The 12,070-nt window shown below is 52.5% G+C and overlaps 1 protein-coding gene across 2 annotated transcripts in view; it reads right to left on the bottom strand.

Annotated features, from left to right (window-relative positions):
* Positions 1-1,429: 1,429 nt before the first annotated feature.
* Positions 1,430-12,070, bottom strand: part of LOC129853474 (histone acetyltransferase KAT6A-like) — a 35,496-nt gene continuing 24,855 nt past the window's right edge. For both annotated transcript variants that reach the window (XM_055919562.1, XM_055919563.1), the window contains exons 11-17: positions 11,501-11,662; positions 9,516-9,609; positions 8,783-9,014; positions 8,367-8,550; positions 7,554-8,252; positions 7,128-7,383; positions 1,430-6,987 (exon numbers count right to left, since the gene is read on the bottom strand). In XM_055919562.1, the coding sequence (XP_055775537.1) occupies positions 3,731-6,987; positions 7,128-7,383; positions 7,554-8,252; positions 8,367-8,550; positions 8,783-9,014; positions 9,516-9,609; positions 11,501-11,662 (4,884 nt within the window). In that variant the 3' untranslated portion in view covers positions 1,430-3,730. The remainder of the gene's footprint in view (positions 6,988-7,127; positions 7,384-7,553; positions 8,253-8,366; positions 8,551-8,782; positions 9,015-9,515; positions 9,610-11,500; positions 11,663-12,070) is intronic.

Here is a 12,070-nt window from a genome sequence, read left to right as displayed (position 1 = left end):
TGTCCCTGATGTTTTTCCTGGAGAGAAGTGGCTTCCTTGCTGCGCTTCTTGATACCAGGCCATCCTCTAAAAGTCTCCACCTCACTGTGCGTGCAGATGCACTCACACCTGCCTGATGCCATTCCTGAGCAAACTATGTACTGGTGGTGCCCCGATCCCGCAGCTGAATCAACATTAGGAGACGGTCCTGGCGCTTGCTGGACTTTCTTGGGGGCCCCGAAGCCTTCTTCACAACAATTGAACCGCTCTCCTTGAAGTTCTTGATGATCCGATAAACGTTTTCTTTTTAGGTGCAATCTTACTGGCAGCAATATCCTTGCCTGTGAAGCCCTTTTTGTGCAAAGCAATGATGACGGCACATGTTTCCTTGCAGGTAACCATGGTTGACAGAGGAAGAACACCCTCCTTTTAAAGCTTCCAGTCTGTTATTCAAACTCAATCAGCACGACAGAGTGATCTCCAGCCTTGTCCTCATCAACACTCACACCTGTGTTAACGAGAGAATCACTGACATGTCAGCTGGTCCTTTTGTGGCAGGGCTGAAATTCAGTGGAAATGTTTTTTGGGGATTCAGTTTATTTGCATGGCAAAGAGGGACTTTGCAATTAATTGCAATTCATCTGATCACTCTTCATAACATTCTGAAGTATATGCAAATTGCCATCATACAAACTGAGGCAGCAGACTTTGTGAAAATTAGTATTTTTGTCATTCTCAAAACCTTTGGCCACGACTGTACACCACTGCTGTCATCCTTACCTCCAAGCGTTTATTCAAATTGGATAATCTTTGGATGCTGACAGCAGTCGTACCATTGGAAGACAGCTTGGATTGTATCCTACAAAAGCCTATTCCTGCTCTTTTCCAACGATCCATCAAACACATTTGGTGTGTCATCATAGTGGTCAGGCTCGCTCAGGTGGAACAAACTTAAACTTTCGGGGGGGGGGGGGGGGGGGGGGGGGTTTTGCTGGTAAAGTAACGGATCAGTTACCGTTTTTTTGTAATCCGTTACTTCTCAACCCTGACATTAAACCACCTCCAACGTCATTTTAGAGAATTTGGAAGTACGTCCGACCGGCCTCACAACTGCAGACCACACATAACCACGCCAGCCCAGGACTTCCACATCCGGCTTCTTCACCTGCAGGATTGTCTGAGACCAGCCAACTGGACATTTGGAGTATTTCTGTCTGTAATAAAACTAATTCTGATTGGCCCAGTCATTCATAGATTAGGGCCTAATCATTGAAATTGTTGTATGTTGCGTTTATATTTTTGTTCAGTATATATGAGCCAGCTTCACATAGCAATGTTTCTATTAGCAAAGAAGCACAAATAAGAATTTCTGGTTAAAGTGAGAAAATCACTGCCAAGGAGCAGCAATTATTAAAAGTTCGAACAATAGATAAAATAACATGACAACATACATGGCTCAACATAATTTATTTTTGTTTTATGTTAAAATGTACAGAGTTCTTTGAAAGTACTTGCTAAGAAAAACAAACAAATAAATGGAAATACATACAGGGACAAACTAGAGAGACAGAGGCAGCAGGGCGCTATCAACCATCGCTATGCACCCAGCCAGCCCCACCTCTATCTTGTACTCTCTTAGCTCACAATGCACCATGTACAATTACAAAGGATACAAAAAGGGAAGCGATATAAACAGACAAATATACTGAGCTCATTTTTACATGCCTCTTAAAACGCAAGGAAGTCGTCCTATACACACACACAAAAGAAATCGAAACAAAAGAACGGCTAAGTGGCCTTCAGATATGTTTTTTCCTTTTGTTTTAAAATAGCATTAATATACTACACAAAGATAGAAAACTCTAGAGATGAGATGGAATGGAGAGGTTAAAAGGCATCTTAAATTCACTAAAAGTGAGTGTTAATTTTTTTTGTCTTGAATTTCTTAATAATATTACCTCAAGAGTAGAGCTAAAAAATATGTAGTTTTTTCCTGAAACAGAAGTGAAAAAAATGACAGTACCAATGTCAGAATTTTTCTTTTTTATATTATAGAAAAAACATTCTCTACAATAGGTTTTCTAAAGTCAAAAAGAGTCAGCTTGTGTCATAAAAGAAAGCTGCCCAGTCTGATAAAATTCAGAGAAAATAAAAAAACAAACAAAAAACACAAATAATATATGAAAACGTCAGGTCTAAGAAAAGTATCCTCATTTTGACTTTGAATACTGAAACATTGAGACAACTGGGTCAATTCCTCCACCACCCGTCCCATCCTAACACAGTGACCATCCAGATGTCTATGTGTGTGGGGAGGGGGGGGGCAAGGCGTACACAATGCACAGTATTTGGCATTGGCCACCTCTCCGTATGCCGATGGTCCATAGAGCGCAGACATCTCTACTAGTCAATGGAAGTGCACTGCAGACTTGCACAGATGAACTCGTTTTAACAGAAAACAGTGTTCAGAGAGGATGCCTTGACCTCTGCTTGTGGGTTACTAACACTTAATGAAGTGGCTCAGCTAGTTTCCAACAGCTGGTTTTCCTTAAAGCAGTGAGTTACTCCACCTGGCAGACTTCATATCTCTTTCCCTGGAAGGTAAACTGCATGGAGACGACAGACATACACCATCAACTGGGTAAAAAGGCCTAATAATAGCCTTCTGTAGAGTGTGACCCCCAAAAAAATGTAAGTGCTGCAATGTCTTCTGCCTGCCACTGAGGAGAGACTAGCTGGCTCGCTGACTGACCATGCTGGACTGTGAATCGACAGGAAGTAGCAGAATATTTACATCTAAACATTCCAGAACGCACAGCTACAGCATCCTGGGTGGTGCCCAAGAAGACTACTGGTTTACCTATTTCTGGACAGTGATCCCTCTCCTGATACACACCCTCCTACCAGGAAGACAGACTCCTGACACTGTTGTGACACTGAGGACCCATGAATCTCAACTGTGAGACTGAAGTGCCCCGGCTCACCAAGTGGCAAGGGTTGTGAGAGAGTGTGTGTGTGTGTGTGTCGGAGCTAGATGGAGTACCACCATTTCAGTATGCCATACTTCAAGACCAAAGCATAGAGAGGTTGAACTGCACGCGAGTTGTTTTCAACGGTTGTCAAAATAAAAACAATGAAAGTATTCAAATATATTGAAAGAAAAGTCCATCTACAATTATAATCAGTCTCTTTTTTCCAAGTTAAGGCTTCCTATGTCAATTACAATATTGTGTGCATGGTTTAATATATTTAGTTAACCTCTCAGTTTTGACAATGTAAGGTCCTCCAAAGTCCATGTTTCAGCCTATCTTCCTCCTCCTCCACTCTCCTCCCAGTAAACAGTGGAGGGGAGCCTTCCGTTAGCGTAGAAACTGTGCCAGAGAGGAGCGTGTCGTGTAGGTCTGACTAGACTAGTGCAGTCTGCCAGACAGTACCAGAGGTTCAGTTACACGTTATGTATCGTGCCAGCATACTCCCTACACAGCCAGCATACTCCCTACACAGCCAGCTTGGGGGTGGGGGATGAATCCAACTGAATAGAACAAAATTACACATACAAAACATTGAAAATAGTCTCCCCTCGCTCTCCCTTTATGCTCGCTCTGGCTTTGGAGAGGGTGGATTCAACACCAAGTAATACAGTAAAGAGAGGCGACAGCAGAGTCCCTCCCTACGTCAGAGTGCCAGGTCGGAGAGTGTCCCCCCCCCCCCCATCTCTTGAGAGCTGCGGCGCTGCTGTGGGGTTCTCTACTCATCTGCTCATGTAAGGCGACTGTTTGGGGACGCCGGCGTAGCTGTGGTGGGTGGGGCCCGTGTACATCATGTTGCCGTGGTGATTGGGCTGCATAGGCTGCTGCGGGTACCCCTGCCCCCCCATCATGCCCATCTGCATTTGCATGGGATACTGGGCGGGCTGGTTCATGTAAGGGGGGTTCCCGTGGTAACCGCTGTTCATCATAGGCTGTGGCATGCGGTAGCCGGCCGACATGGCGTTCAGCTGGTTCATGTTCATGGTGTTGTAACCGGCCGGCGTGGGCATGAGGTTGGGCATCATACTGCGCTGCACGGCCAGGGTACGGGGCGAGCCCTGCATGGCCACGGACCCAGAGCTGCGGCCGTACAGCTGCTGCTGGTGCGGGGAGGGAGCAGGGGCCAGCTGGGCCTTGGAGCGGATGGCGATGTGGCCCTTCACTGTGGCCATCTGGCCCTGCAGCCTCTGGGTGTGGGGCGGGGGAGGCAGGCCGATGTTGCCGGTGGGCATGTTGCACTGCAGCTGCAGGGAGCCCAGGTTCATGGAGCCAGAGCTCATTTGTGGAGGGGGGCTCATGGTGGCCTGGCCCTGGGTTAAGGGAGGGTGTGGGGAGGGGGAGAGCTGGGCCAGACCGGGGTTAGACAGAGAAACACTGGTGGCGTATGACGTGACGGAGGCCGAGTGCGAGTAGGGCATGGCGTGGGGGTCCATGATGGTGTTGGTAAGCTGCTGCAGCTTAGCCAGGCTGAACGTGGCCGAGGGCTGGGGGTAACCCCCTGCACCAAAGTCCTGGCCCATCCGCTCGTACAGGCTGCGGCCCCCACCCTGGGAGGCACTCTCAGGGATCTCCATGATCATTGGCGTGGAGCCAAAGCCGTTCCCCATACTGCACTGGGACAGGGGCTGCTGCTGCTGTGGCGGGTGGGGGTTTGGAGGGGCCGAGGGTTGGGGGTTGGGACCCTGCTGCTGCTGAGGGGGCTGCTGCACTTTTTTCTGGGACTGCTGGCTGGCGCTGGGCGGCCTCTCGTTCACAAAGCTCTGAGGGGACTTGATGCCTTGGTGGGTGTTGGCAGACGGCGGACGGGGTGGCAGTGGAGGCTGGGACACACTGTTGTTGCCACCCATGTTGGCTCCCGGACCATTATTGGGCCCTGGCCCGGTCTGTTGGATGAGGCTGCAGCTGCCCATGGCGAGCTGTGATGTCACGGCGCCGCTGGGAGACGTGAGGCCGGGCGCCGGGACAAAGGAGCAGCTGTTGCCCTGTGAGGAGGGCGTGGCCGAGTTAGAGGAAGAGCCCGCCGACGACGAGGAAGAGGCGACCGCATGGTTACCGCTGTTGTTCCCTCCCCCGCTGCCCATGGTGGAATCGTAGCTGCTGGGATTGTCATAGTTCTCTGTGGTGCTCTCGATGCTGCCCAGGTCACTGAATCCACTGTCCACCACCTGCTGGGAGTGGTCCGACACCGACGGCACGTCCATCAAGGGACTGGTCTCCATGTTCTGCTGGGACGGGGCTGACAGAGAGCTGGGGTGCTCAGGGGTGATCTGGGTGTACACCCCTCCCCCTGTTCCCCCAGTAGGGCCTGGCGTGCCCTCTCTCTGCTGCCCCAGCCCAGACTCCATCACCCCTCCTGGGCTGTTGACGGAACGGACTGACTGGCTGGGTAAGGGGGTTATGGTATGGGGCAGGGGGCTGCTGTGTTGGGAGGCTCCACACTCCTCCACCAGGGCCAGGTGGGTAGCCTCCTCCTCGGCCTCCCCGGCGTGGCTGTAGCTCTGCAGGGTGCGGCAGGCGGCCAGCGTCTCTTCACAGTCCTGGTAGGCTCCGTGGGAGACCCCGTGGCTCTCTGGCTCCTCGTCCTGGGCCTCTCCCTGGGTCAGAGACTGGACCGCCTGCACCGTCTCCAGGTCCAGCTCGTTGTTGTGGTGGTGCTGGCCGTGATGAGACCCGTGGTGGTGGGTCAGCTCCTCCTTGAAGGAGTCGGGGTGCTGGTGGGAGTGTGGGTGCTGGGGCTCCATCAGCACAGTGACAGCCTTGTCCTCGGGGTGCAGAGGCTGCAGCTCTAGGGGCTCGGAGGGGACTGAGATGGCTGTCACGGTCTCCACCGCCGCAGCTGCCGCTGCTGACTCCTCCACCTCTCGCCGCCGCCTCCTCTCGTCCTGTGCTGCGTCCAGCGGCCGGCACTTCACCTCCTGCAACTCCTCCTCCGCCTCTTCGTCGTCCTCCTCTTCGTCGTCCTCCTCTTGCTTGCTGACATAGGAGTCTCTGGCCTGCACGCTTCCCTGCATGTCTAAAAAACCTTCCCCGCCCTGGGGTTCCTCTTTGACAGGCGGAGAGCAGGCGGGGGAGGTAGGCTCTTCCTCCTCCTCAGAGTCCTGGGCCTTCCTCTTCTTGCTCTTGTCCTCCAGGTGTCCGTCTCCTTCGTCGTCTGCATCATGGTCGTCACTGCGTCTGCTCCCCGAGCCTGTTATTGCCACGGTCCTCCTGCTGCTGCTGCCCAGGCTCGCACACTCCTCATCCTCCCTCTCCTCGTCCTCCTCATCCTCCCTGTCAGCTATGTCTCTGTTCTTGTCTGGCCTGCTGGGCTTGGGGGCACTGGGGCCTCCGGTAGAAGACAGCAGGGAGCGGGGCGGTGGATGGCTCGGTTTGTCCTCTACCCAGCCCCTCTCTGTCTCCTCCTCCTCCTCTGGCTCCGAGACAAGGAGCGGCTTAGGGATGGGTTGTTGTAGCAGGGATGGGTTTTTGGGCGGTCGCCCCCGCCTCTTGGGGATCTTCTGCTCCACGGGCTTGGGGGGGTAGTCGTCCTCTTCATCAGAGTCTTTGCATTTGTCGTTGTCGGTAGCTGCAGCTCTGGAGGACCTCTTGCAGGCACGGTCCTCTAGCTGCTGGTGGGGCTTGTCTAGCTGCTGCCCCCCTCCCAGACCCAGCCTCGGTCTCTCTGCCTCCTGCCTCTTGGCCTCCTCCTGGGCCCGCTGTAGGTACCGTTTCTGGGGCTTGCGGCCCGGCTTCATCTTGATCTTGGGGGGCAGAGGGTCCCCCGAGGTGGTCAGACTGGTGTCCCGCGCGTTCTGGTTGGCCCCGCTGCCAGGTGTTCTGCCCGGCCATTTCCTCAAGTGCAGGGGCTTGCGGGGCTTGCCCTTGGGCCAGCCTTTTTTCTTCTTGACGGGGGACTCCGGGTTGGCCGCCGAGGTGTCTGCGGAGGCCGTGGGCTCTGGGTTGCGTAGGGAGGCAACTGACTTCAGAACAGGAGTGGGTTCTATACGAGAACAGAGGGGGAGAGAGATCCATTGTTACACATACAGATCTACTCAAGCAAGTACTCTATATCAATGCCTAGCTACTGTACACCTATACCTTGCGACATAAATAACTGCTCTGTTAGCCCTGTGGACTCACCGTCCTCCTCAGACTCTGTGAGGTTGGCTCGTCGGCCCCGCTTGGCCGTAGGGTCCGTGTGTCGGAGGGCGGAGCGGCCCGGGGGGTAGCGCCTCAGGGGGGTCTCCTCCTCCAGCCGGGGCATTGGCCTCTCAGAGTCAGAGTCCACGAAGGGCTCATCTAGCACCTCGGTGGTCTCGGAGATGGTCTCGGTCACCACACTGCTGTGGGCGTGGCTGTGGCTGCGCTGACGCATGCGCCTCTTCCTCAACGGTTTCTGGGGAGACATGGAAAAGCTTTTGAAAACAGTAAAACGTTGCAAGCAGAAAGTGTGAATCTCTTATTTTGGAAGAGGTCGTCGCTAATGTTTCTTTCGAGGTTACAACGTTCTTATCATTTGGAGTGACCTATATCAAGCAGTTCAGCAGATACCGTCTTTCCATTCACCTTGCATTTGAGCCCCAGGGTGGGCTTTGTGAGGATGGGTGGGGAGTGATCCCCCGTCTCCACGTCATCGTCGCCATCCTCTTCCTCGCTGCTTTCACCGAAGCAGCTCCGTCTGACCGGCGACGTGTCGCTGAGCCTGGGTGACAGGGGCAACTGGGGAAAGGCCTCCCCGGGCCCCTCACTCAGCCTGCGCTCGGGGCCCCTCGTCTTCCTGGGAGGTCGCCCTCTGCTGCGTGGGGGTGGGACAACAGATTGCCTGCCAAGCATCTCTAGGGGCCTGATGGTGCCTGTAGAATCCGCCTGCTGCCTATCTGAGGAGAAGAGGGAGGGTGGGCTGCTGCCGAAGGTGGTGCTGGCTTTAGTGCCCTCAGTCCTGTCGTCCTCCTCCTCCTCCTCATCATCATCCTGCACTTCCACCCGGATCTTTGGGGGTCGTCCCGGGCCCGGCCGCTTCTCGGCCCGCGGCCCATCCTTCACCTTGCCCCAGGGCCAGTTCTTGGGCGGGCGGCCCCTGCCCCGGCGCTCTCCGTTGGCGGGTGGAGGGGGGCGGTGGTCGGGGATGGGCAAAGGGCAGCGGACTGGGGAGGAGGCCGGAGAGCTTTGGCTAGCGGGGAACCCCGGGAAGCACTTCCTCTCCTCTTCTTCCTCTCCTCCTCGGATGAGCCAGGAGAACGGAGACACCTTGTGGCTAGGCTTGATCTGTTTCAAAATATCAAATTAACTCCATAATTTACCACCCTAATACACACAAGTCATTGTTGTAATGTCTTCCATCAAAACATTTTTTAGAACCTGAAGCATCATTATCCTCACCTCCTTGCAGGTGTCCTCCTCCCTCTCTTCCTCCTCCTCCTCCTCTCCCTCTGACACCACAGTGTTGGTGACGATGACGGGGGTCCAGCGGAGAGAGTCAGGGTCCACCTCTAGCAGCCGGGGCCTGGCGGTGAGACGAACCATGTGGGTGGACACCAGCTTCTCCTTACGCACCAGGACTAGCCTACAGGACAGGGGGACAGAGACAGGGGAGGTCAAGGTGTTGTTCAGACAAATGGGTAAAACCCCACAAGGAGGGGAGAACCACTCTGAACAAATAACAACTCCCAAACAGACACGTGTTCCATGCAGTAGAATAGTCTCGTCAGCTTTCAAATGGCCTTGGTAGTCAGCGAGTCGTTGAATTTGTGACGGCATCGTGGTTACGCCTCTGATGGTGCGAGCGCATGTCTCACCTCTCCCCTCTCTGCTCCAGCATGTTGAGGTGGTGCAGCGTGGCGGTGATGTCCTGGGGGCAGATGCCCGTGATCTTGCTGAGGCGTCGGATGGTGAGCTGGCGGTCGCGGACCTCATGGAGACACTCCAGCACCACGCTGCGCCAGTAGGCCGTGTAGGACAGCCGTCCCAGGTCTGACAGGGGCTTCTCTGGGGAGCCGGGCTGGCCCTCCCGCTTGGACAGCAGGTAGCCTGGAGGGGAGAGGAGAGAGACAGGAGCGGGCGGAGAACCAAGTTCATTTTAAAAACCAGTCGGCGTCACGAGGTGCATTTACATTTGACGGACATTTCAGTCTATGACTATTGATGTGTACGATTCAGTCCGACCGTGTAAAATAAATTCATGCTACCTTTTCTACCACTACTTGCCCTGTTACTACATGATAGTGGTCCAGCTTTTCCTCAGAACAACCACCACCTTTTAAACCGTCCAATTCAACCAGCTAAGCAGAGTAGGAAGGGGCCAATGCGGTTTCGATTATTCAGCTCAACAAGGAATTGGACCGGGCGTTATTCATTGCAGGCACTTTGAGTCAGATTCCAACATGTTGCTAGTTCAATTGAATGGGATTGACTGCTATTCCGATGGCATTGACCAAGAACTCTACAGCAGCTTAGAACCACGGGTTCGGCATCAGAGGTCTGGGGAGCGGAGGTAAAAGCCTAGCTGAGAGCCTGAGCGGAGGTCCTTACTGAAGTCGATGAGGAAGCGGCCATAGCCCTTGCGCTGGTACTGGGGAAGAATCATGATGCAGGACACGTTGTACTTCTGTTGACAGTGTTTCTCCTGGAGAGGAGAGAGAGAGGTAGAGAGTAGGCATGGAAACACACTCTGAGCAAGCCTGTGCTAGTACATACAGTAGGAGTCTTGTGTGTGAGAGTGTGGTAAGATAATTGCTGTGTTTTGGCCGATTCCAGGAGCACCTGCATCCGTACAGACAGACAGGGGTGAGACAGCGTCAAAGCAGCGGTGGTTTCTCTGCATACAGAGGGCTTCACCGGAGTAGAAGGAAGGTGCGTCTAGACCAGGGCTCTCCAACCCCGTTCCCCGGAGAGCTACCGTCCAATTGGTTATCACTAATCTAGCACAGCTGATTCTAATAATTAGCTGTAACTGACCTGAAAAATCAGGTCAGTTACATTGGGTTGGAGCAAAAAACCTACAGGAGGGTGGCTCTCCGGGAACAGGGTTGGAGAGCCCTGGTGTAGACACCGACCTGAAGACACATTGTCGTTGAATTTGTGACGGCATCCTAATTTTGACTGTGTGCGTATCTCACCGCTCCAGTATGAGGTGGTGCAGCACTGCGGTGATGTCCTGGGAGCAGCGCAATAGTGTCTGTGTGTGTGTGTGTGTGTGTGTGCAGTAAGATAATTGCTGTGTTTTGGCAGGCAGTCTATGTTAATAAGCATTAACATCCATACAGACATGGGGGAGACAGAGAAAGCGTCAAAGCAGCCGTGGTCGTTGCTCTGCACACTGAGGGATTCACCAGAATAAAACGAAGGTGTACCTAGACAGTGATCTACAGACAGTTTTGACTTTTCCACTCGGAACGGTTAAGGTTAGGATTTTGGGATGGTAAGCTGGTCCTAGATCTGTACTTAAGGCAACTTTTGGGTTCACCTTGTTGTGTTTCCTAATGTACATCGTTCCCTCTGAGCTGCGTACACGGACGCGCACTTCCTCCAGGACTGCTCCAGATTGAGTTCGCCCCATTAGTTTGCGCTACATAAATCAATGTTTTTTTCTGTGATCGAATCAACATTATATATCAGCCCCTTTTCAATGCAACAAAACCAAACCTAACTTTGCAAAATGAAGTCAGATTTTGTTTTAGGCAGAGCCAGAGCACACGGAGTATAATTCTATTGACGGGGGCTAGCCCACGAGAGGTCTTTCAAGCACCCACATGCGAATACGCTTTCAGATCAGAGCAGCGCGCGTGCACAATTGTTGATATTCTTTGCAAGTCAGCGCGTTATAAAGCCCAGTTATAGATAAGTATAGGTCAGCAATGGGGAGTTACTGCTTCCTACAAGAGCACAAAACATGTAGGCCACATGTCAAGCCGTCTAATGAAAAGCCAGTCAGGCCAACAACAAAAAAAGCTTGTCTTAATTAAAGGGGCAGTGTTGTATTTTGAGACAGGCTTGAATATGCAATTAAGCCAATAGGCAAAGGGTAGATTACATTGTCTAATTCTCTGTATGGTAACAATTACAGTTTCTTGCGTCATTCAATAAAATGCAATTTACAGTCACCTATTTGACCCATGGTGTTGCAGACCAAGAAAACAATCATCCCTCAATGTCAAGCCCTTCATAATATATATATATTTTTTAAGTCTCATGCAATGTAGTCCTGCATTGAACACCACATATAGGCTACATGGAGAAATCAATAACTACAGTATTTCCCTGTGAAAATGTTATGGGATTTGCTCCTTTGGTTTTATTGGTAGGCCACTCTGATAGGCCTACATTACGCTCAAATAGCCACTGTAGCCTATTGGCTACTGTCTAAAACTGTAAGGGTACAGCCTCAGTGTTCACTGTAAACGCGCGCCGGGAAGTTGCACAAAAAAGTTTCCGCTCACAAGACCTAAAATTTGCTCAGTGACACAAAAAAATTGACGGAACGTATATATATGCATTTATTTGGTGGTTAGACGTACCTTGGAGAAATAGCCCACCAGGTGGCAGCCCTTGCTGTCGTTCTGTGTGAGAACGTAAAAGAGGAAGGGCTCCACGTCGTAGTACAGCGTCTTGTGGTCCAGGAACAGCTTGGCCAACAGACACAGGTTCTGACAGTAGATTGTGCTCAAGTTCCCATCCACCTGAGATCACACACACACAACATGAATGAAAACCTATATTGCCCCGAAGGGAATTTGATTTGCACATCATGAGCACAGACAGCAACCACCAGTCTTGACCGCACCATTCAGCCCCTTTCCGAACCGCAACGTCAGTAACTATGAGACAGACACTCATGGGATACGGGAGGGGAGTCGATTGCTTTTATAGCCTCAGACAATGATGCCAACGATGTGAGCCATGGCATCTCTGGTGTCCCAGGCTGGGCGAGCGAGGGGCTCCCTGGCAGGCAGCCAGACGTCCCAGCTATTCTACTCTGCTGCTGAGTGAGGACAGGAGTGGACGAGGCAGGACGAGTGGACGAGGCAGGCGGGAGAGGAAGGGCTCCTCTCCAGCCTGCGGTAGCGAAATTGCAGACGCTATCCTAC

The sequence above is a fragment of the Salvelinus fontinalis genome, chromosome 4 (assembly GCF_029448725.1).
Source record: "Salvelinus fontinalis isolate EN_2023a chromosome 4, ASM2944872v1, whole genome shotgun sequence".
NCBI classification, from domain to species: domain Eukaryota; kingdom Metazoa; phylum Chordata; class Actinopteri; order Salmoniformes; family Salmonidae; genus Salvelinus; species Salvelinus fontinalis.
The sequence above is the reverse complement of the archived record's forward strand: the minus strand, read 5'-3'. Positions and strand labels throughout refer to the sequence as shown.